Source organism: Spinacia oleracea, chromosome 5 (assembly GCF_020520425.1).
Source record: "Spinacia oleracea cultivar Varoflay chromosome 5, BTI_SOV_V1, whole genome shotgun sequence".
Lineage (NCBI taxonomy): Eukaryota > Viridiplantae > Streptophyta > Magnoliopsida > Caryophyllales > Amaranthaceae > Spinacia > Spinacia oleracea.
In genome coordinates this window covers 57,053,299-57,077,173 of record NC_079491.1, presented here as the reverse complement: position 1 = coordinate 57,077,173, position 23,875 = coordinate 57,053,299, and the positions used below count along the sequence as shown (strand labels likewise).

Here is a 23,875-nt window from a genome sequence, read left to right as displayed (position 1 = left end):
AATAGTGTCCAAAACTCAATTGTATCATGCAAATAATAACGGAGAATATACATATTAAAAATCGCTTATATTACGGTTTATCTGCTACAGTTAGCGTATCATGCAAACTCAATTTTTGTTGTTTGAAACACAATAAACTTACAATGAAAAGACGAAATTAGCCCTTAAATAATTTTTTAAATGTATTTTATTTTTATTTTTCTATTTCTGAAATTAAAATAAATCTTTCACTTTTGAAAAAAAGTTACTTTCAAAGAAAATAAAAAGAAATATTCCGTTCAGGAAAATAATAAGATATTGCTTAATTTAGGCAATTCAATACAGTTAGTTATGTTTTCCAATTTTTTTAAAAATATGGAATGTGATTAAATTTTGCAATTTATTTGAAATGAAGATTTTTACTGAAAATAAGAAGTAGCCGATATTACGTGTAACATTTTTTTTTTAATACTTACTGTTATGGGTCGTTTATGCTACACATGTCACGGTCTGTTCCTACACTCAACGAGCAATTATCTCTACTTATTTCTTATTGGACAAGGTCAAGTCGGTTAGCCAACAAAAAACAAGCATTTGGAGAAAGTCAAGGAAAGCGGAGGAGATCAAGGACCACCCTTATTTCCTCAACAATGCCATACCTAAAGTCCTATATAAAAAGCACTCCAAGACGAGGGAGGCTACATCGCTGGTTACCAGCGGCTTTTTTGCCCATACCCAGGGGCAAAATCGTCTTTTAACTTAATTAGTTGTAAAGTCAAACAAAGTACTAAATATCGGAAATAAATGACAGTATTCAATATAACAATGAAAATATTCAATACAACAATGACAATATTTATACAAACAATGACATAGTATATGTAACACGTTTATCCAGTCATTTAAGTGGTCCATTTACTATTTTTGTTTCATTTCGTTTTCTTCTTTTTGGATGATTATGACAGAGATTATATGTAACACGTTTATCCAGTCATTTAAGTGGTCCCTTTACTATTTTTGTTTCATTTCGTTTTCTTCTTTTTGGATGATTATGACAAATTTTAATACAACAATGACAGTATATACACAATAATGACAATATTTATCTAACCTTTGACAGTATATAGCAAGTTCGCAACAATTTTACCATTTATTTAAGAGGTGGGCCATCATTGCAATTTATTTTCTTTTCACTTTTTTTTTTTGGTGGGTATGGCCGTATGGGGCAGATACATCGCTGGTTACCAGCAATGTAGCCTCCCTCCTCCAAGACCTACGGTAAAGGCAAGGCCAAAACCTACGGTAAACCCAATGCTTAACTATAAACCTCCACTAAATACTTCCCTTCCTAATGGTGTTAATTTCATGATTCTATTACCTTCCTTGTAGCCCGCTAACTACAAATGAGAATAAGCCTCTTTTTTCCTAAATAACCCACTAAACATGCCACTCACCGTACTTAACTACTATTATTTATTCTGTGTGATCTTTACCTTAACCCATTCACTCTCGTAAACCAACATCAACGACATTACAAAGGCCACGCCATATATATCAATGATAAACCTTATCAACGATTACCTTTCCCAACGAACCCCAATCCGTCTATCCTTCGTATAAATATATTCTCACACTTATGCTTTATTATTAGCTATGTCTACATATACGCAAATAAACATTGTATTTGTACTCAACAACACTTTTTATGCCAGAAACATAGTGGATTGATGCACTCATTATCACCCGCGGTTTTTATCCCTTTCGGATTTTTCGCATCACCATCTCTTGTCTCGTACGTACCTCTTTATTTCCGTCCTTTATTTCCTGTTATTTACTTAATCGATTTAGTCTAGTCATCTATGTCTCAACCAAATGTCGTCCATCCGAAATTTGGCATAAACAGTTTGACGCCGTCTGTGGGGAGATGGCTAGATTTTATCTTCAAACACATATCCACAAATACCCTCCCAAATAAAAAATCTGACCCACTTGAGTTTACCAAAGAAGTTGTCGCCAAGCTATGTGTTGTTGTCATACTGTGTCGCCCCATTAGATGAAGTTACGTCCAAGGAATGAGTCGTCGCTAGGTTAGGTGTCGTCATCAGACTGCGTCGTCACCAGAAGATGGAAGGACGTTAGGGGACATGTTGTCGCCAGGTCAGGTGTCGTCAGCAAACTACGTCGTCGCTAGGAGATGGAATGACGCTAGGGTACATGTTGTCGCCAGGTCATGTGTCGCTATGACACTCGTCATACTCTTGGTATGAAGTCAGGGTACATGTCGTCGCCATATTAGGTGTCGATGTCATAATGTGTCGTCGCTTGAAGTGATGCGTTAAAGCCGTCGAATCCAATCTAGACGATGCAGAACGTGACAACAATGTCATCAACCCTTAACGACATCAAAAAATAGGTACTAATATTTCTAATATTCAATTCTAACCATTTGGCCTTTTTTCCGAATACGTGACAGGTCTCGGTCTAGATGTCACCACCCATCATGCAGATGTCACCACAAACGAGATACAATATGAGTCGTCTCGTACCTTGGCAGGCTCTCGAGACGACTGACCACTTGACGTCACGAAAAATATGGTATAAAACTCACCAGCAATGATTTTCAATTAAAATAATATTGTTTCTCGCAGTTAGTTTTTGGGAGTTAGTTTTAGAGAGATAGTTTTGAGAGCTTTCATTTTCAGTTTCAATTCTTAGAGAGAGAAAGTGAAGAATTCTTGATCGTAGATTTCAATTTGAAGATTAATGCAGAATTGTTGAATTAAGCTTAATAGTAATATCTAACGCCAAGAAACCTCTTAATAATACGTATGTAAGAGTTGCGCTTAAGAGGGTTCGAAGCAGGAACCTCTCCTTCGTCTTCGACGCCATGGCAAGGCCTCGCAAGCACAACCAATCATCTCAAAAAAAGAAGAAGACAGTACAAGCTTCTCCTTCACACAGACCAAATACTCGTGCGACTACTAAGGGATTGCTAAACTCATCAATGGAGGTCGAGGAACCTGATTCTGGAAAAAGTGATGTTGAATACCCAAACCCAGATGAGTTGATTCTTAATCCCAAAACTGCGCTAAGAGATTTGCAGCATCCATCCCAAGTGAGGAATGACTTCAATGCTTGGATTAATGGTCTGCAATCAGGTACTGATGTTCGAACCCATGTTCGATCAAAAAATGGAGGGAATGTGATATCCCATGTTATTCCTCGCAATATTAACCAATCTGATGATATTCCTTGCAATATTACTGATGATAATGTTACTATGCCTGGGATTGATTGTGTGAAAAATTTGGACACACCCCCTCCTGTTTGTATTGATCTTGATGATATTGCAGAAGAAATTAGTTTTTGGGAATCTGCTGTAGTTTGTTATGTCATAGGAGCCAACCCACCACAGCATGTTATTGATGGTTTTTTTCATAGAATTTGGGGGAAAATGGGGGTTGACAAGGTTTCACTTGTTGGAATGGGAATTTTCTTGGCCAGGTTTACTACTATGGAGAATTGTGCTAAGGTGTTACAGGGGAATGAAGGAAATAATGCCCTTGGTCCAAGTATGCATTTAATGTTAACTCTAATAAATGCGGTTCAGTATTAATTAACAAGTTAATAATTCAGTGAGATCAAGTGAGCTGAATGCCTAGCTAGAGGCCGCTTCAGTTCAAGTGGAATTAATGATATTAATCCACATCTTACTCTTGACTGAACCCGTAGGGTCACACAAATAGTACGTAAACGGATCAAGTATTTAATGGCATTAAATACTCCATCTATGGATATTCAGAATCGACGGATCTTGGTTTCAGTGGGAGCTGAGATCGTCAAAGGCAAGTAAATCAATACTCCGGAAACGATGATATTGTCGGAAACGGAAATATGGATCGTATCGGAAATATAAATATTATCCAAGTCGTAGATGTTGCCGGAAACGGAAACATGGTACGTATCGGAAAATATTATCGGAAATGGAAATATTGCCGGAATCGAAAATATTGCCGGAAACGGAAATATTGTCAGAATCTGAAATATTATCGGAATCGGAAAATAATTTCGGAAACGGAAATATTAAATATTTGTTCGAAACGGAAATTAATTCCGGAATCGGAAATGTTAAATATTGTTCGTATCGGAAATGAATTCCGGAATCGGGAATTTAATCGGAAGCGCATCGTACGAATTAGCATCGGACGAGACTTGCTAGACGAAGGCCCAGCACGAAGCCAGGCCCGCGCCCAGCAAGTCAAGCGCCCAACACAAACGTTGCCAAAGCCTCGCCAGGCGCAGCGCAAGGCCAGGCCCAGCAAGGCCATGGCGCGCGCGCGAGCTCGTGGGCTGCGGGTTGTGCATCTCGCGTGGGCCGCAAGGCTTGCGCGGCTGTGCGGCTCGTGCTCGTGCAACGCTTGTGTTCAATACGAATCCTAAAGCTAATGGAATTCGTTCTATGATTAAATCCTAATCCTAATAGATAGAATTTGTTTAATAGAGTTCTAAAGAGATTCTAATTAAACTAATTAGTATCCTAATAGGATTCTAAATCCCTTTCCATGACTCTATAAATATGTGCCTAGGCTCATAATTTATGTGTAAGATTTCAAGTATTCAAAGGTAAGATTTTCAAGCAAAAATCAGCCAAACACTTGGCCTATTTAGCAAAAAATTCTAAGTACCTTAAGGGCGATTCTAGTTGGTCAATCTTAAGGCGGATCCGGACGTGCTGTGGACTTTCTACGGAGGGACGACACTTGGAGTCCTAAAGACTTGTTCTTGTTCGGTTCGGGCGCAGCTAGGGAGGGCACGCTACAAAGTGTATGCATCCTAGACTAATTATATGATTATGTGCAATTAATATGATTCCTGGCATGCATTAAGGTTTTTCCGAATGATTTATGTTGTTCATATGTATCATAACCTAACAATGGTATCACGAGCCTCTTATTATTTGCATAATCTATAAATTGCTTAACATGGTTAAATTTTACAAATTTGCAAAGAATTAAAAGGGGTGATTAATTTTCGTAATTGTTAATTAATTGAAAATTGCGTTTATTTAATTATATGTACACAGTTTTTCGGCAGTTTATTCGTTACTCAACCAAATCGAGTGATTTTTGTGTCAATTCCGCATGTAAAAGGTATTCTAAAATTTTGACAAAATTTCTATTTTACGGCCGAACCTAGAATTCCCAAATTCGAAGCCTAACTATGACTTTTCGGAGGTTTTAGTTTTTCGAACGCAAAAGTTTGTAATTTTAAGATGTTAAATTAAATATTTGCGATCCTTGTTGTTAAATCTTGAATTTTTGATTGACCTACTGTATATGTTTAACGATTTTGAATGCCTAAGCTTGTTAATTATACAACCTAATTTGTAATTGTAATTAATTTGTTGAAATTCGAATAATTTAGAATTTGATTTGATTTTCATAATTAATTGACAATTTAATTAGGTATCTGTTGTGGGCAAAATTACCATGCCTTCGTGTACCAATGAGGATGTGACACATGGCACGTATTACGCCCCCTAAGCAGAAACCGTACGAAGTCTACTCCGGAGCATGGGTATCATTTATTACATTTCGTTTTCACAGAGCTGTCTCATAGGCGATTTCCAGCGTATTCCCACCACCATCAGGCGATTTCCGGCCACCGCGAGACTCAACCTGTTCTTCGTCAAACTCATCCTGTTCTTCGCAAAACTCATCCTGTTCTTCGCGAAACTCATCCTGTTCGTCGCCGAGTACTTCGCAGATCTTTCAAGGTTAGTTTTTGCCTTTCTTTCTTGTTTTTGTTATCCTCTAGTCATTTTTCTCCTTGTTAGCGGCCGGCCTCCTAGTACTAGGTAAGGGTTTGAAGGTTTTAATTGAGATTTTTCCGCCGTTCGTCTTTTGTCGGGGCAGACGTCCAATCGCGTATTTTTCTTCATTGTTGGTCACTCCTAAGCCGTGCTTCATTCACTATGCAGAAGGCATGGCTAGAACCAAGCAAACGGCAGATCCTACGCGTCTGCGCTTGCGCGAGGAAGCATCCACACCCCCTAGGGAGAGATATTCTTCCACCGCCCCGGCAGCCGACGAAGAATAAGCCGATCTCTTTCAAGAGATTGACGAATATGTCGAGGCGGAGGAACAAACGGCAAGCTCGTCAGGGGGTACAGCGAGCCAGGCAGTGGGGGGGTCGAGCATCGCTCCATTGCCGTCGGCCGCCGAAGAGCAAGAGGTTGCTCCCCAGTCTATTAGGCCCAGAGGACGGGAAGAGGCCCAGCTGCTTCCGTCGGAGATCCACCCAGACATAGGCTGGATGCGGTGGCTAGACAGGCATGGGGCCAAGATGAGGGACGACCTCTGCGTGGGGGAAGGGTACCAGATGCGCGTATCGGCCGGTCTGGACTCAACCGTCAGCCTGCTTGCTGAGGGAGAGTTCCCAGTTTATGCCGCATCCATTAAGCTCGGCATGAGATTCCCTCCACACCCCTTCATCGTGGAAGTGTTAGATGGTTTCAACATTGGGGTGGCCCAGCTGACCCCCAACTCGTGGGCTGATATCTTTGGCTATATTGCCAAATGTGCGCTGAACAACGTGGAGCCGTCGTTCAACGCCTTTCTGCATCTGGTCTCCCTTTCTCGTTCCCCCAGTGCCGCCAAAGGGTGGTTTAATCTGAGCAGCCGTAGTACATACTAGACAGTGGTCGACAAGCTCAGCAAATGGCACATGTGGAGGAAAAGGTGGGTCGTGTTTTACACGGACGACCAGGAGATGTATGACACACTAGTAGAAAAATATTGATTTGAGGCGTCACTTTTATATTGATTTGCGGCGTTTTAGGCGTAGCAGCAAATAGAGTGGCAGCAAATGAATGGTATTGATTTGCAGCGTTAAAAAACGCCTCAAATCAATCATTCATTTGCGGCGCTATTAAACAAAAACGCCTCAAATTATATGAATTCTATGGCGGCGTTTCTACCTGAACGCCTCAAACTTTGGTAAAATTGCGGGAGTTTATACGCCGCAAATAATTTGTAATTTTTTTTTAATAAATAATATATTTTTTGTGAACTAAACAATCCCAAAAATATAAAACCTGTACTCACGCCACATTTATACAACGTTCAAAAGTGTCATCAACCACCAATAACTTCCAAGAAACTTTGATTTTTACATATAAGTTAACCATCATATGTTTACAAAATAAACCACCTAAATAGTTTCAAGTCTATAATAAATATATCTTTTACACTTCACACGTTACAAAATTGCACCAAAAATATAATAAGGCAATTATATATGATTTTAATAGCATGAAACATCCACAAAAAGAGATCGATGAAGCGTTAATTACACACAATGTTCGGTGAAGTATGATGCCCATTTGTCTCGTATTTCATCAATTTGCTCATCGGTGAAAGGATCTCCACTCATTGATGTGCAAACCTAACAAAATAATATATACATCATAAAATTAGTTATCTTCGGTTATATTCAATACTGATGCCCATGTCAAGTTGTCAACTTATCCAGTGTCTCTAGTAACGGGATAAAGCAGAATGTGCGACGATGTTACGCTGAAAAGCTCTAGTTTCATGCAAGAATGAAATGCTTGACATATGATTTTACCATTTGTCAGAGGATTTAGCAAAGATTCATATTTGCTGTTATAGTTTTTGTAGTTTTCCAGCCTGTTTATAGTTAGGTGTTCTGTGTGCCTTATGGTTATAAACCCTTTAATTGTTTAATATACTTAGTATTAGGTTACTTAGACTCATTCCCATCTACTTTGGTCAAGTTATGCGCGTTTAAGGCTTTATTGATCAATAAAGGTCATATTTTGACCGTTATAGTCGTTTTTGCTCCCAACTCTAACCCATGAACTTAGATTAGTATTCTAAACCCTTTAAATGTTTAATATGCTTAGTATTAGGTTATTTAGACTCATTTCCATCTACTTTGGTCAAGTTATTCACGTGTAAGGCTTTATTGATCATTATAGGTCATTTTTTGACCATTATAGTCGTTTTTGCTCCCAACTCTAACCCGTGAACTTAGATTGGTATTCTAAACCCTTTAAATGTTTAATATACTTAGAATTAGGTTACTTAGACTCATTCCCATCTACTTTGGTCAAGTTATGCATGTTTAAGGCTTTAATGATCATTATAGGTCATATTTTGACCGTTATAGTCGTTTTTGCTCCCAACTCTAACCCGTGAACTTAGATTGGTATTCTAAACCCTTTAAATGTTTAATATACTTAGTATTAGGTTACTTAGACTCATTCCCATCTACTTTGGTCAAGTTATGCACGTTTAAGGCTTTAATGATCATTATAGGTCATATTTTGACCGTTATAGTCGTTTTTGCTCCCAACTCTAACCCGTGAACTTAGATTGGTATTCTAAACCCTTTAAATGTTTAATATACTTAGTATTAGGTTACTTAGACTGATTCCCATCTACTTTGGTCAAGTTATGCACGTTTAAGGCTTTATTGATCATTATAGGTCATTTTTTGACCGTTATAGTCGTTTTTGCTCCTAACTCTAACCCGTGAACTTAGATTGGTATTCTAAACCCTTAAAATGTTTAATATACTTAGTATTAGGTTACTTAGAATCATTACCATCTACTTTGGTCAAGTTATGCGCGTTTAAGGCTTTAATGATCAGTATAGGTCATATTTTGACCGTTATAGTCGTTTTTGCTCCCAACTCTAACCCGTGAACTTAGATTGGTATTTTAAACCAAATTAAAAAATAACCAAATCAAAATCCAAAAATAAATTAAACTATATAACAAGGATAACACCCTTACCTTCTCTAAGTCTGAAACATCATTGCAGCAAGAGACTAAATCAAACATGTACCGCATTACGTAAAATCCACACTCAAGGCCTCCCTTTTGTTGAGCGCACTAGAAACAAGGGTAGAATTTAGATTAAGTAAAAATGGAATATATACAAACTATAAATATCAAATAATTTTTACGTGGGCAGTTACCTCCACATATTTCCATAAAGGCTCTTTCCTGTTGACACGGTTGCCACACATCTTGTACCTTGTAAAAAAACTAGAAATTCCCAATTAATCTTAAGTTATTGCTTGGTTATATCCTTATATGGATACTTGATAAAAACATAATTACATAACGAAAAAACTAAAAGGACTTACTGTCTCACTATTGTCTTCATCTTTATCTTTCGACCTAAACTCAAGCAAATGGAATCGAAGTGATATATGGTGCAATTTTTTACAGATATTGCAAGGAGCATCCAATGGTCGCTGGATCCAATAACAATTCCATTACCATTTTAATAATATAAGTAAGAATATGAGCAACACAGCAGGTGCAACAACTTAGAACAACAACATATGCACCGACTTAGAACAGTAACTATCAGACAACATCAACTTAGCATAACTGATCATGCATAGCAGCAGCAACTTAGCATAACAATAGCAGCATATAACAAGAACTTCAGAAGCAATAATACATCAGACATATCAGATAGCAACATCACAATACATCAGAACTGAAGCAACAACAACAGTGTGGCAGCAACACAATACAACAGAATTGAATGCCATTTCAAAAGAGTAGCAGCAGCAACATAATAAAAAGAACATCAGATGTATTATTGCTGCTGAAAGTCTGGCTACTTGCAAGAGAGTTCATTGGTAAACGGTGACTGAGTAATGTAGTTTAGAAGATGAAATGCAGCTAGAAATTGGTAAACGGTGACTGAGTATTGGATCAAAGGCAATCTGCTGCCCCTCCCATTGTAGTAGTTATTCAATCTGTACACCGTGCATCTGCTTTCGCCAATTTTTATTTTGTGAACACCATTTACTCCTTGGTCTCATGATAAGAGCTAGGCTTCTGACATTTAGCGGTATGACTAAACATAAATACCACTCAAAACTGGCGACATTATACATACACATAAACATTTTGTCAGTGATAGATTAACATCTTGGGACACTATTTCTCAAGGCAATCAACCCTAATAAAATTCTAAACAAGAAATTTCAAGCATAACAGAATTGAAGGAGCACAATACAGCAGAACTAAAGCAACAAAGACAGCGTAGCAGCAGCACAATACAATAGAATTGAAGCAACAAACGAACTCATTTCATACTTACTTTTCAAAAATAGGTGCCAGAACAAACTCATTTCTGGATTTTACTGATTCGTTCATTGCTTTAAAAATGTATGCGTTGACTTCCTCTGTGCTTGATTTTATTTTGGTGTCAGAAGTAGTGTCTGGACATAGCCACCCAACTTTGGAAGCCTTGTCATTTGAGTTCAATTCATGTTGGAGTGCTCTGAGCGGTCAATTATTGAATAGGTTACATGATTTACGTGAAAGAAAGTTAAATCTATTACCTACTTGAGATTAAAAAAAATTACCTCATGAAAACTTGAATAATGGATATATTTAGCTTTGCTCCTCTTAAGAACTGTGAAATATCATTCTTGTCTACTTGAATTTTTCCATTTTCATTGTAATGGAACGAGGTACCATCTAGAATCACTTCAAAAGAATCACCATCTGGCATGGAGGCAACAAATGTCCGCAACCACTCACATTCTTGACTAAGGGAATCTACAATTGTATCGGGAATATCCGGGCTTTTTCGAGAAGCCGACAAGCCAAAGGCTAGTTCATTGCTAAAAATCATCTCTGGCGACATCCGCTTCAACTTCTTAACTTTCGGTGTCGCCTAAAAATTAAAATCAAAGAATATAAACTATAATCGATAACATGATTGGTGAATATGAAATACATATATTTGAATAAATACAATTAGAATCTTATTACCTCAACTGAAAACCTAATTAATGTAGTAGGCCATTGCACATATGTACCAATAGCATTCTCCATTGCCTCAATTTCGAACGCCGGAACAGGAACAGGAAGTGGCAAGCCCAAGAATTCATCTGGCACTTTCTGAATTTTCACCTTCAAATGACCGGGAAGTAACGGTACAGTGTGACAAACTTCATTCTCACGAGGTGGATATGCGGTAGCACTCGCCACGTCATACATTGCTCCAGATTCCGGGCCTTTAAGTAGAAGTTGGCATGTAGTTTCTACCTGGGTAAGGATTTTTATCACATTAGACATATATATTAGAGATAAGTAAACTTCAAATAAGTTTACACAAAATAAGGCAAAACATTTGCACTTCAACACTGGTCAACTTTGACTAGATTCTTGAAAAAGTCAACTCTGGTCAACTTTGACCTGAACCTCAAAAAAGTCAACCCTGTTGACCAGAACTAACAACAGAATGGCATCAGATTTGCAATGTGAATTTGATTCCTAGACACATATATTAGATTTTTTTTCTAATTAAGTCGGAATTTTGGGATATGTTTGTGTATTGGGATTCTATAACTTTAACTTGTATGATACGGCGTCTATTGCTCAATTTTTAACAGAACTTTGTGAATTGGATTAAAGTGCCACTCTCAGTGCATTGGCTGCTGAACAACTTGGTAAGTTTTCCGGACATGTGCATCACTACACTGCTGTCCTGTAGCAGCACTGCACTGCTGTCCTACTGTGCACTGCACTGCTGTCCTACTGCAAGCAGTGCAATGCACAGCAGGACAACAGTGCAATGATGCTGTGATGCAGTGGTGCAGTGCTGCTGTGCAGTAGACAAGTGGATCAGTGCTGCAGTGTAGTGGTTCTCGTATAGCTCAAAAAACCGGGCATTACTCTAGCTATGAAAATCTTGAGTCTAGAAAAAGATAGAATCTGTATGCATAAGCTCATAATAGACATTCAGTGAGTGATAAGTTACCTCGAAGGGCGGCAGAACCTCCTCCAACTCAGATGGCAGAGCCTTCTCATGGGGTAGCTCAATTTGCCTGGGTGGTGAACGTTGAGAGTGGTTCGAAGGAGTTGTTGAAGGCAATGTGGTACTTAAACCCATAGATTCTAAAATGGAAGGGAGATTGGCCTTCATGCTAGCCTTTAACTCTTCTCTCATTTCCTCCCGAAGTTCCTCCCGAAGTTGTGCTTTTATTGTCTCATGATCAGACTTAGGCTTTGATGTTGCCTTTCCAAACGTCCTTTTGACCCCGACATTCACCCCTCCAAATCCACGTGCCCGGCCCAAATGATCTGACTTCCCAAGAGCCTCGGATAAGGCATCTTGGTTCCGATGTGGAGTAAATTCCCCTTTTGCTTGCTTTTCTTTAATCTCTAGCTGTTCATAGTTGTTATATAAAAGAATAGGCATCAAAACTTATACACAAGCAAACCAAGAAAGGAAGCACTATAAGCACCATTGATTTAAAAAAAGTATCGATCACAGGCTCTAGTTCATATAATAAGTGGCAAGATATTAACTCCATTATCATTCAGTGTATCACATTATGAACTAGACTTTATCTCGTGGGCCGCATATAGAAAATCACAAGAATTGAATTACTTACATATATGTCAGCAATTGCCTTCGTTTTGGGCTTTGGGATAGATCTTTTTCCTGTTTTTTTGTCTTTCTTATGCATTGAACAATACCAATCATCACCTCGATTTTGTTCAGAATTTGGGTAAAAGCCCTCGTGGATCCATATTTTCCGAGCATCCTCATAGTTATATTGTCCCAAGTGATGAGGATTATCATTCGATTTTGCACTCTTTTGTGCCTTTTGACGCTTAAGCTAACAAACATAAATTTTTACGTTAGTTTCATACCATAGCCAATTATACACATCATACAAAATAGTGAAATATAAACTTACCACTGCTATGTCAGATGTTTTTGACTTTATAAATGTCTCCCAATCTTCTCGTTGGATGTTTTTCCAAATCTCATATGGTTGACGATTGACCTCATTTTTGCTCAACTTTCTTGTAAAAATAATATGGCCACTCACTAGCTTTCCCTTGAAGTCCCTGAATCTCTTAGCTACACTAGAGAGGAAATTCTTTTTGATTACTGGATCATCTTCAAGGTGGAATCTTGCCTGCACGTTTAAAACAAAACAATCAAGAGATGGCAGGAATACAATCTGAAATAGCTGAAATACAGGCTGAACTACCGAACTACTGAACTAATGAACTAGCTGAAATACAGGCTGAACTACTGAACTAGCTGACCTACTGAACTAGCTGAACTACTGAACCAGGTTCACTGCTGAACCTGCTGCCCTACTGAAGCTGAACTACTGAACTAGCTGAACTACTGAACTACTGAACTAGCTGAACTACTCAACCCAGCAGGGCCTGACACAAAACAGAGTGGCCGGGCTAGGCATGGACCAGGACTGTTAAGGCCCGCGACCTGCATGCTAGAATGAGGCCCTGCTGAAGAATTAGGCTGGAATACACGATATACAACTGTAGTTTCTAAACAGACCTAGAACACGAGACAAAAACTAAAACACTCAGATAATTAATTAACAGCAACCATCAGCTGTACTAAAACTAAACTACAAATCCTGATTAGTCCTAAATAATCAACCAGTAATCCAAAGCTAATGTGACACTGCTGCCCTATATCTCAAGCCTTAAACAACACTGACAGATGAACCAGTAATACAGATGTGAGTGAACAAAACAAATAACTAAACTACTGAACTAGATGAACCTGCTGCCCCTATATCTCAAGCCTTAAACTACACCGACAGCATTAATTGCCAAGAGCATGTCAAGTAGAAGCAAGTATGCTCACTCAACATGTAGCCCAAACATCAAAAGAATCGCTGGACAATGATCATGCCAGCTGAAACAGAAAAACCAGCTAACATATTCTAAGCAGCTCAACAGAAACCAGAGGCAAAATGAATAAAAAATAACCCCAAACCTTCCCAACTTCTACAAAATCACACTAAATCAAGGAGAAACCAACGACCGGGCTGTTTAAAATTTCAAAAAATAAAGGCAGTAGGTATAGAAAAATGAAAAAAAAGAATAATTTTATCACTTACCATTGTGTCCTCCCATAATTTACTCCTTAAACCTTGACTAACACTTGGCCAATCCCAATTAATATTCAACTTGCGACTACACAAACCGATCTGTTGACCATACTTCAATCTCCATTTGCCGGATGGACGCAAAAGGCTGTCAAACTGCAGGAACATGGGCCCGGTCTTTCCTAGCCCTTTTGTCGGACCCCTAGCTTTTCCTGATCCCCTTCCCCTACCCTTGCCTTTCTTGCTACCTGACTCCTCTGTAGGATGATTAGTATCAACTCCGAGAAGGGCAGCAGCATCAGCCAGCTCCTCAAACTCATCAAGTCGACGCAAATACTCGTCATTAGCTATATCTTCTGGTTCACCTTGGTCTTTCTTGTTCAAGGCATCATAGTCCTTATCTTTTTCTGGCGTTTCTTCATCAGATTCATCCCCATTTCTAGCCATAGCTCTGCAAAATTTAAATATTTTAACTTTAGTACAATAGCGAAACTAAAAAGGATAATACAAAACAGAAAAGTACATAACCCAACACACTTAAAGTACACACTACAAAACAGTACAAAACCAAAAAAAGTTATAGTATTTTTTGTACAGAACACTAGCATAATAAACAGAACACAACAAAATTAGTATAAAAAAATAACCGAACAGACAGAATAATACAAAATTGAACAAAAATAACAAGTACTTCAAATAAGAAATCAATCAACTACAAAACATGAGAAATATGTCTACACAGTGAGTACCTAAATCATCATCAAGGTTCATCAACAGTTATGCCTTCTGTATGATCTAAGCGCATATAATTGGTATCATTATCCGTTCCATCAATCACATCGCTCTCTGAAATTGAGAACGGTGGTGAGTCATCAAACTGATCGTACTCTTCTTCATCATCGACATCACCAACACCAAGAATATATCTCTTCCCTTTAACAACAACAGACCAATCATGATCGACATTGTCTCTTATGTAGAAAACTTGCTTTGCTTGGGATGCGAGTATGAATGGCTCTGAAGTGTCGCGCAACCGTGTCATATTGATTATAGTCATATTATTGTCAACAAGCTTAACACCGCGCCGACTATTCTCTGCCCACTTGCATCGAAAAAGTGGTACCTTTATTTTTCCACTATAATCAAGCACCCATATTTCCTGAATGACCCCATAATATGGATGTGTTGCATCAACTGGATTCTTATCTTTAGCACTTGCATAATCTCTAGAAGAAGCAACCATTGTAACACCACTATTTTGCGTAGACCTTGACTTTTTGTCTTGACGTAGCGTATGGAAGGTATATCCATTGATGTCATACCCTTCATATGAGTGCAAAGTATCTTGTGGACCATATGATAGCCATTTTATCGTATTGGAGATTTTGTGGCCTTTAACATCCAACTCAGCCATCACTTTATTTTGAAACCAATCACTGAAAGTACGATTATGTTCCAACACCAAGGCACGTTCTGTTTTAGTCGGATTTCGAGCTCTTAACTCCTGCATATTCTTTTCTAAGTACGGACTAACCTCTGTGAGTTGTTGTAGCACACATAAGTGGGCTTGCATCTGTTTCTCTAATGGAGCACTGATATCTTTAGCACCAATTGTGCCTTTGCCTTCAAGTCTCCCCTCATGTCGAGATTTAGGAAGTCCGATTGGTTCATCTCTGGACATATATTCAGCAATAAACGCACCAATCTCCGCCGACACAGTTCCTTGAATCATACTTGCTTCTGGTCGTGCGGGATTCCTCACCTTTCTCTACATGCACCCCATATGCCTTTCAAAAGGATAAGCCCATCTCATGAACACTGGACCACAAAGCTTGATTTCTCGAACAAGATGGACAACTAAATGAACCATTATGTCGAAAAACGAAGGCGGAAAATACATCTCAAACTGGCACAGTGTTACAACTACATTAGCTTGTAGTTTGTCTAATTCCTCCGGATCAAGTACCTTGTTGCATATTGTATTGAAAAACGAACAAAGTCTCGTGATGGCATCTCTTACATGCTTAGGCAAAATCCCACGAATTGCAATGGGCAACAATACTTGCATCATGACATGACAATCATGGGATTTCATTGCATGTAATTTCAATTCAGTCATACACACAAGCTTTCTTATATTCGATGAGTAGCCCTTAGGAACTTTAATTCCATAAAGACACTCTAGAAATATTCTTTTCTCAACTTTAGACAATGTATAGCAAGCAGGGGGTAAATAGTAAGACTTACCTTTCCCCTTTCTGGCCTTTTCCTTAAGCTTTGGCCATAAATGAGGTCGAATCTTCAGGTGTTGCATGTCTCTCCGCACCTTAATGCCATCCTTCGATTTCTTATCCATGTTCAACAATGTACCCAAAATGGCCTCACACACATTTTTTTCTATGTGCATTACATCGAGACAATGTCTAACTGACAGATGCTTCCAATATTCCAGTTTCCAAAAGGCAGACTCCTTCCAAATTCCATCTTTTTTATTTTTCCCAGATTTTCCAAAAACCGTCTCTATGCCTTTAACACAGTTGTAAACCTCTCTTCCAGATGACGGTCTACGAAATCTACGTTCTTCCACGTTGCCATCAAATAGAGATTTTTTCTTTCGATAAGGATGAAACCTATTTAGCCACTTTCTATGAACTGGATACACGTGTTTTCTAGAATTTGGCAACCAGGTTGATTCCATATCATCTTCACAAACTGGGCATGGCATCTTTCCCTTTACCTTATACCCTGACAAGTTACCATAAGCCGGGTAGTCATTGATGGTACAAAATAACATTGCACGCAACGTGAAAATCTCATCACCATACGCATCAAAAACAGAAATACCTTCATCCCACATTTTTTTCAAATCATCAATGAGCGGAGCAAGGTATACATCAATATCGTTTCCTGGTTGTTTCGGCCCTTGTATAAGTAAGGATAACATAATATTCTTTGACTTCATGCACAACCAAGGAGGCAAATTATAAATTACTAACAGAACAGGCCAAGTGCTGTGTTGACTGCTTAGACTACCAAATGGGTTCATTCCGTCAGTAGAAAGCGCAAGCCTAAGATTCCTATCTTCTTTGCCGAATTCTGGAAATTCTTCATCAATATCTTTCCATTGAGGAGAATCTGCCGGATGTCTAAGCAACCCATCTTTCTTCTCTTATCTGCATGCCACCTCAAGTTCTTTGCCTCCTTCTTTATTGAAAACAATCGTCTAAACCTTGGTATTATTGGAAGATACCAAAGCAGTTTAGCAGAGGGACCTTTCTTGCCTTCCCCGGGCATAACTCCATCTGGGAGCTTGTAACGAGACTTACCACACCGAGGACATTTATCTAAATCTGCAAACTCTTTTCGATACAAAATACAGTCATTTGGACAAGCATCTATTTTCTCATATGCTAATCCAAAAGGACACATCAACTTGTTGGCATAATAAGTCGACTTAGGCAACACATTCCCTTTGGGAAACATGTCCTCTAATGCCTCCAAAAATTGTGAAAAAATTGCGTCAGTCACACCGCCCTTTATTTTCAGGTTGGTCAACACTGACACAGCCGACAACTGAGTGTACTTGACACATCCAGGATACAAAGGTTTCTCAGCAGCTTCTGACAAACGTTCAAATAAATGAGGCTTATCTTGAATTGCCTCCATCATTTCATCTATATGATCCTCCTCAATATCATCATCCACGTCTTCTTCACCTTCATCATCTTCCTCCGAAAACATATCCTCGGTCCGATCAATAGGTTCAGTGTGTACATGGTGGTCAATAATTGGATTTTCACTGGAATTTCCCGTATATCCTCCGATCTCACCATGCCATATCCACACATGGTATTGTTGCCTAAACCCACGACGAATCACATGATCTCTTAATGTTTTGATACTACTAACCCTACTCACATTTTCGCAATCGACACATGGACAATATAACCCATTATCTTGTACATTTTCTTGATGCTCCAAAGCACATCTACAAAACTCCTCTACCCCGTTCAAGAACCCCGACGAAGTTCGCTTCTCATACATCCAACTTCGACTCATACCTTCTGTTTCACCGGCTAAAGTCATGATACAACCAAACTGTCAACACATTAACACATAGCAACTCACATTGAAATTGGTGTAACACGTTGTATACATGCTTAAATGAATTTCGTGAAACATAGTTGAACTATACAAAAAGAACATACAACACCAAGAACAACAAGAGCAAAAACAGCAACAACAACAACAAAAGCAAGCAACAACAATAAGATCAACAACAAAAACTAAGCAAATCAGAACTAGCAAAACAAAAAAACAGAGAACAACATGTTACACCCAACAACATGAACAAAAAACCTGGACCCAAATAACAAATTCATGGCTTTCAGTTCCTGTGACCTGTGTCATGGTGGCATAGGATTTACCAGTGAAGGCCTACTGAGGAAAGTAATCAAGGTGGCCAAGAAGAGTATTCATTTGAATTGGAGCAAACTGAGCTTAAACATGGAAAAAAGTCGGACTACAAATAATAATAGGCTAACTGTGTCAAATCGAATATGCAATTTCAGTGTAGCATTCAGTCAATCTAAGTTTTACTTTTGAAGTACAAATTGAAATCAATTTTCTGCTAGAGTATTCAACTTGACAAGCAGAGATATGAGTGAATACAACGGTATATAAGTGCTTTACATTATTTAATTAAAATAACGATGCAATCCTCAATAGTCAATTACCTCTTTAGTGAGAAATATTATCTCCAGAAAGATGAATCAGCAAGTTCCCCAATTCCAAGCACAACTGAAAATATGCAAAAAGCCATATATATAAGAGAAAATGCTAACTTGAAAGAGTTAAAGGAAATTCAAATATGAGTACAGAGTCTAGAAACAACCTTTACGGGTTTACATATTCAAAGACAGCGAGGAAGTCGGTCCAGCTCAGGGGCTACAAGAGAAGCTGCAGTCACTAGGTAAATTTTCAAGTTTCTTAGTCTTGAGCCTGAACCAATACCAAATTTGTAGGATACAATCAGAGATAAAGTTTAGGCATTTTTAAGGTTCTATTAAGACAAAATTTGACATTGAAAATTAGGGTTAATTAATTTACAGTTTCAGGGGAGAGAGGAGAGGAGAGGACAGAGCAAGAGAGTACTAATTAGATAATTCAAACACAATTCATGTTAATTGCGAGACTGATATGAGGGGGAATAGAGCAATTAAACGAAAAAATGGCAAGGATGAGGAGGAGTAGTGGAAGCATAATTTACCTCAATTGAGAACGGCGGCGGCGGAGATGAGTTCGAATGACCACGGCGGCGGTGGAGCTTAAGTTTTCCGGCGAAATTCGGTGGTGAAGAGAGTAGGTCAGGGTCAGTCGTATGAAGGAAGAAGAAGGTGTTGGTGTTTCTGTGAAGTGAGACAAGCCAAACGAAAGAGACGAAAGAGAGAAGCAGCTGGCTCCAAAAATATGGGGTTAATACGCGTGTCTCTGTGTGGGGGACAGGTGACAACTTTGCGGCGTTAAAGGAGCCACGCCGCAAAACGTTTATTTTTTTATTAATTTGCTGCATCATAATAGTAAATAACGCCGCAAAGTGTTAATTTTTAACTAATTCTTCGAATTTGTCGTTTAGTTAGAGGCGTTAAGTAATTAACGCAGCAAAATCATGGCAGCAAATGAATGTTTTTCTACTAGTGACAGGATGAGCCGCTGGAATCGCAAAGCCAACTATATGGACCGTGACGAGCCTCTTCCACCCCTTACTGCCGAGGAGTGGGATCAAATAATGGTCCTGTTCAAGGCCAACACTAACCACTTAACCACTGACAAGACTTTCCATGTGCCGGCCGAGTGGTTGCCGCAGATTAGCCAGTTTCGGAATGAGGCCTTTCTAGCGGCTGTAGGCCTAGGATATTCTATGACTCGAGGTTGTATGCCAAATTGTGTGCCGTTCCGTGTTGGTCTATTCATATTTCTAACTTTAGGTTTCTTTTTGTTCACAGAGGAAGGAATGTGAAAATTGTCGGCGGCAGATATTGGGAAGGGCGACATGACCGACTGGATGGCGGACATCTATGAGGCCAAGATGCAGAAAGCCAAGGCCGAGTTGGAGGAGAATGTGAGTATTCTCTTAGTTCGTTGTTTTTGTAAGTTAAGATTTTTCCCGTCCAGTGTTTACAATGGATGTCTTTTTTAGTGACGAGCTGTTATCTTGACATGTGACTCGTGTTTGCTAAGGTAGGCCTCGTCACTTTTTAATGACGTGCCATTAAGTTAGTGATTTACTTGTGGTTGCTAAGGTACGCCTCGTCACTTTTTAAGATGGGCGTCCTTTTGGTGACGAGCCACTTTTCCACAAGTGACTTGTGATTGATAAGGTACGCCTCGTCACTTTTGAGACGAGCGTCCTTTTTAATGACGAGCCACTATTCTGTGAGTGACTTGTGATTAATAAGGTACGCCTCGTCACTTTTGAGACGGACGTCCTTTTTAATGACGAGCCACTATTCTGTGAGTGACTGGTGATTGATAAGGTACGCCTCGTCACTTTTGAGATGGAAGTCCTTTTTAATGACGAGCCACTATTCTGTGAGTGACTCGTGATTGATCCGTACGCCTCGTCACTTTTGAGACGGGCGTCCTTTTTAATAATGAGCCACTATTCTGTGAGTGACTTGTGATTGATAAGGTATGCCTCGTCACTTTTGAGACGGGCGTCTTTTTTAATGACGAGCCACTATTCTGTGAGTGACTTGTGATTGATAAGGTACGCCCCGTCACTTTTGAGACAGGCGTCCTTTTTAATGACGAGCCACTATTCAGTGAGTGACTTGTGAGTGATAAGGTACACCTCGTCATTTTTAAGACGGGCGTCCTTTTTATTGACGAGCCACTATTCAGTGAGTGACTTGTGATTTATCACGAGGCCAAGTATCTGACTTTCCTTTGCGTTCTTTTTTAGCAAGCTAAGGACGCGGCTAAGACGTCGGGGAAGAAAAAGGGGACGACTCTGTCCCAACTGAAGAAGAGGGCCGTGCCAGCTGGCTCGGAGACTCCGAGTACCTTCAAGAAGCCCAAGCCTATACCCCGACGTCTTGTGAAGAAGGACGAGTCACAGGCTGCTGAGGGGGGTCGCCCTGATGACGACGAGCTTGGCGTGGACAAGCCGTCTCTGGTTGTGGACTTGGTGTCTGGATCAAAGTCTAGTGGGCACCCTGACGAGTCGGAGGACCCTCTTTCTGGAATTCCGGCCAATGTCCGTTCCCAGATCCCTGCGGAGGTGGCCCGCCGAGCTAGGTCATCGGGCAGTAAGTTTTATTCGAACGTCGTACAGACGTATCGAGCCTCCTCTGGCAGTTCTTCTTACTCTCCGCGTCATCCTAAGGCCGTTGTTTTTCCTATAGCTAAAGACAAAGGGAAGGAGGCAGCTGCTGCAGAGGACGAGAATGTACCCGCTACTCCTCACTATTCGTCAAGGGATAGGGTGGCTATATGCCGTAAGGTGTTTAAGGCCGTCCCCGCGGAGTATGTTGCTTCTCTTCCTGGCCGTAAGACTGACGCCCAGTTTGGTGCAATCCAGGCCACCCTACTCGACGTGAGTCTATTTCCCATTTTTGCTTATGCTTGTTTTCCTTTTTAGGTCATTTACTAACATGTAGCCCCTTTTCCAGTTGTTCTGCCGAATGGAATTCTGTAAGGGTTGGAAGACCCGCACTGCTGAGGAGCTCAAAGCTCAGGTGGCCGAGTCCACCCACCATGCTGACTATGCGTTCAAATCCATTGAAGAGGTCTGCTTGCAGATGCAGACGACCATAGACCTTCAAGCAAAGGAGGTAGCTTCATTGAGATCTGACAAGGCCGAGCTGCTAAAGAAGGTCTTGGCGCAGGACAAGGACATGGTGGCGATGGTCGAGGAGGCCAAGACGACAGCGGCGGAAATACGGACGCTTCAGGACCAGATGCGGGAGTACCCTCAAGTCAAAGAGGCGGCTGAGGAAGCCGACCAACTTCGGGGGGAACTGGAGACGACCAGGTCGCAAGTTCGCACCTTGCGCGAGCGTCTTCTCGAGTCCTATGATCAGGGGGAGCAGGCGGCCAAGGACGCTGTTAAGCATGCCTGGGAAAACCACATGCCGGAGTATGATCTTACGTGGTTCCAGCGGCGATTAGAACACAGTGCCGCTGTGTTGGCTGCTGAGCGTCTCGGCCAGCCGCCCCCAGAGTTTGTACCTTCTGATGATGAAGACGATGCGGCTGCTCCCTGACTTTCTTCCCTCCAAGTTTTTCAGAATTTTATTTAAGTGTTCCCATGCCTAAGGGCAAAAAAAATTATTTTGTCATGTTTTGGCGCCGCTGGCGTCTGTATTATTGTGCCTGCTGAGCACACGACAATTTCTTTCTCTTTTTTTTGTTTTTGAATTATGGGCTACTTTTGCACGCCTTTCTACTGGCGTTGTTCTATAAGTAAGTAGGTTATTTTTGTTGCTTCTTTTATCTCGCATTTATTTGTTCTTCGTAATTCGATTATTCTTTAATCAATAGGTATGGTAGCCAAGGTGCAACTGAGTATACACTAGGTACGTTGGTGTACTTTGGAGCAAGGGCTCAACATTAGTCATCACGATCTTTGCCGAGTGTGTCTTTGCAAATCTTTTGGTCATGCCGCAGGAAATTGTGCGTGCGCTAGGCACTACCGCGGTCGTCGCTTTCTTTGGCGAGCGTGTCTATTACGATATTGATTGACGCAAGTTAATCAATAGGTATGATTGCCGCTAGACATGCTCGTCAAATGGAATGGACGGCCAAAAGTTCTGCACAACCAACCTTTTTCCAAGGACGTTCGTGCCGCCGAACTTTTGAGCAAACAACCTTTGTTTCAAAGTTATTGGTGCCGCAGGCAACTGAGCATGCGCTAGGCACTACCGTGGTCGTCGCTTTCTTTGGCGAGCGTGTCTATAACGATATTGATTGACGCAAGTCAATCAATAGGTATGATTACCACTAGACATGCTCGTCAAATGGAATGGGCGGCCAAAAGTTCTGCACAACCAACCTTTTTCAAAGGACGTTCGTGCCGCCGAACTTTTGAGCAAACAACCTTTGTTTCAAAGTTATTGGTGCCGCAGGCAACTGAGCATGCGCTAGGCACTACCGTGGTCGTCGCTTTCTTTGGCGAGCGTGTCTATAACGATATTGATTGACGCAAGTCAATCAATATATATGATTGCCGCTAGACATGCTTGTCAAATGGAATGGACGGCCAAAAGTTCTGCACAACCAACCTTTTTCCAAGGACGTTCGTGCCGCCGAACTTTTGAGCAAACAACCTTTGTTTCAAAGTTATTGGTGCCGCTGAGCTTCTGAACAAACAACCTATGTTTTAAGGTTATTTGTGCCGCTGAGCTTTTGAACAAACAACCTATGTTTTAAGGTTATCTGTGCCGCTGGCACTGACACATGCCGTACTGGTTGGCCAGCGGCTTGCTATACTGGGAAGGAAGTTGGATAGGTGATCAGCCTACAACTTGGTGCTAATATGGGCCACTTCTTAGGCTTCAAACAATTAGTCTTGCTGAGAGTTTTTGCTAATCTGGGCCACTTCTCAGGCCGTCATACAATTAGGCTTTGATATGCATTTGAGCGTATATTTTTATATTCATTGTGCGAGCAATAAATATTACGAGACAAATAGAGTAGTATTATTTATAACTTTGCAAGGCAAATTTAGGCGGTTACAAAAGTGATTGCTACCCTATTATGACCATTAGAGGCCGCCCCTTAGGCAATGGATCGTGGTAAGTAAGACAAAGCTAGCACATATCTAGAAGAAATATTTCTTGAGATTGTCGGCATTCCAAGTGCGCAAAATAGGCCGTCCTTGCATGTCTTGAATGCGGTAGGTTCCATCTCTGACCTCATCATAGATCTCATAAGGTCCCTCCCAGGTGG

The 23,875-nt window shown here is 40.2% G+C and overlaps 4 protein-coding genes across 4 annotated transcripts; all 4 read right to left on the bottom strand.

The window, feature by feature from the left end:
- Positions 1-7,050: 7,050 nt before the first annotated feature.
- Positions 7,051-10,187, bottom strand: LOC130460602 (uncharacterized). The gene is made up of 5 exons (XM_056827887.1): positions 10,132-10,187; positions 9,158-9,268; positions 8,987-9,056; positions 8,802-8,900; positions 7,051-7,425 (listed from the first exon to the last, which is right to left on the bottom strand). Exons 1-5 carry the CDS (start codon positions 10,185-10,187, stop codon positions 7,330-7,332), a joined length of 432 nt encoding a protein of 143 aa, XP_056683865.1. The 3' UTR covers positions 7,051-7,329.
- Positions 10,188-12,496: 2,309 nt separating this feature from the next.
- LOC130461533 (uncharacterized) lies at positions 12,497-14,371 on the bottom strand. The gene is made up of 2 exons (XM_056829668.1): positions 13,937-14,371; positions 12,497-12,973 (listed from the first exon to the last, which is right to left on the bottom strand). Exons 1-2 carry the CDS (start codon positions 14,369-14,371, stop codon positions 12,668-12,670), a joined length of 741 nt encoding a protein of 246 aa, XP_056685646.1. The 3' UTR covers positions 12,497-12,667.
- Positions 14,372-16,966: 2,595 nt separating this feature from the next.
- On the bottom strand, positions 16,967-18,334 carry LOC130461532 (uncharacterized). Its single transcript, XM_056829667.1, has 3 exons — positions 18,284-18,334; positions 18,133-18,210; positions 16,967-18,022 (listed from the first exon to the last, which is right to left on the bottom strand). The coding sequence occupies exons 1-3, from the start codon at positions 18,332-18,334 to the stop codon at positions 16,967-16,969; spliced, it is 1,185 nt and encodes a 394-aa protein (XP_056685645.1).
- A 511-nt stretch (positions 18,335-18,845) lies between these two features.
- Positions 18,846-19,499, bottom strand: LOC130461531 (uncharacterized). Its single transcript, XM_056829666.1, has 2 exons — positions 19,194-19,499; positions 18,846-18,925 (listed from the first exon to the last, which is right to left on the bottom strand). The coding sequence occupies exons 1-2, from the start codon at positions 19,497-19,499 to the stop codon at positions 18,914-18,916; spliced, it is 318 nt and encodes a 105-aa protein (XP_056685644.1). The 3' UTR covers positions 18,846-18,913.
- Positions 19,500-23,875: the final 4,376 nt, after the last annotated feature.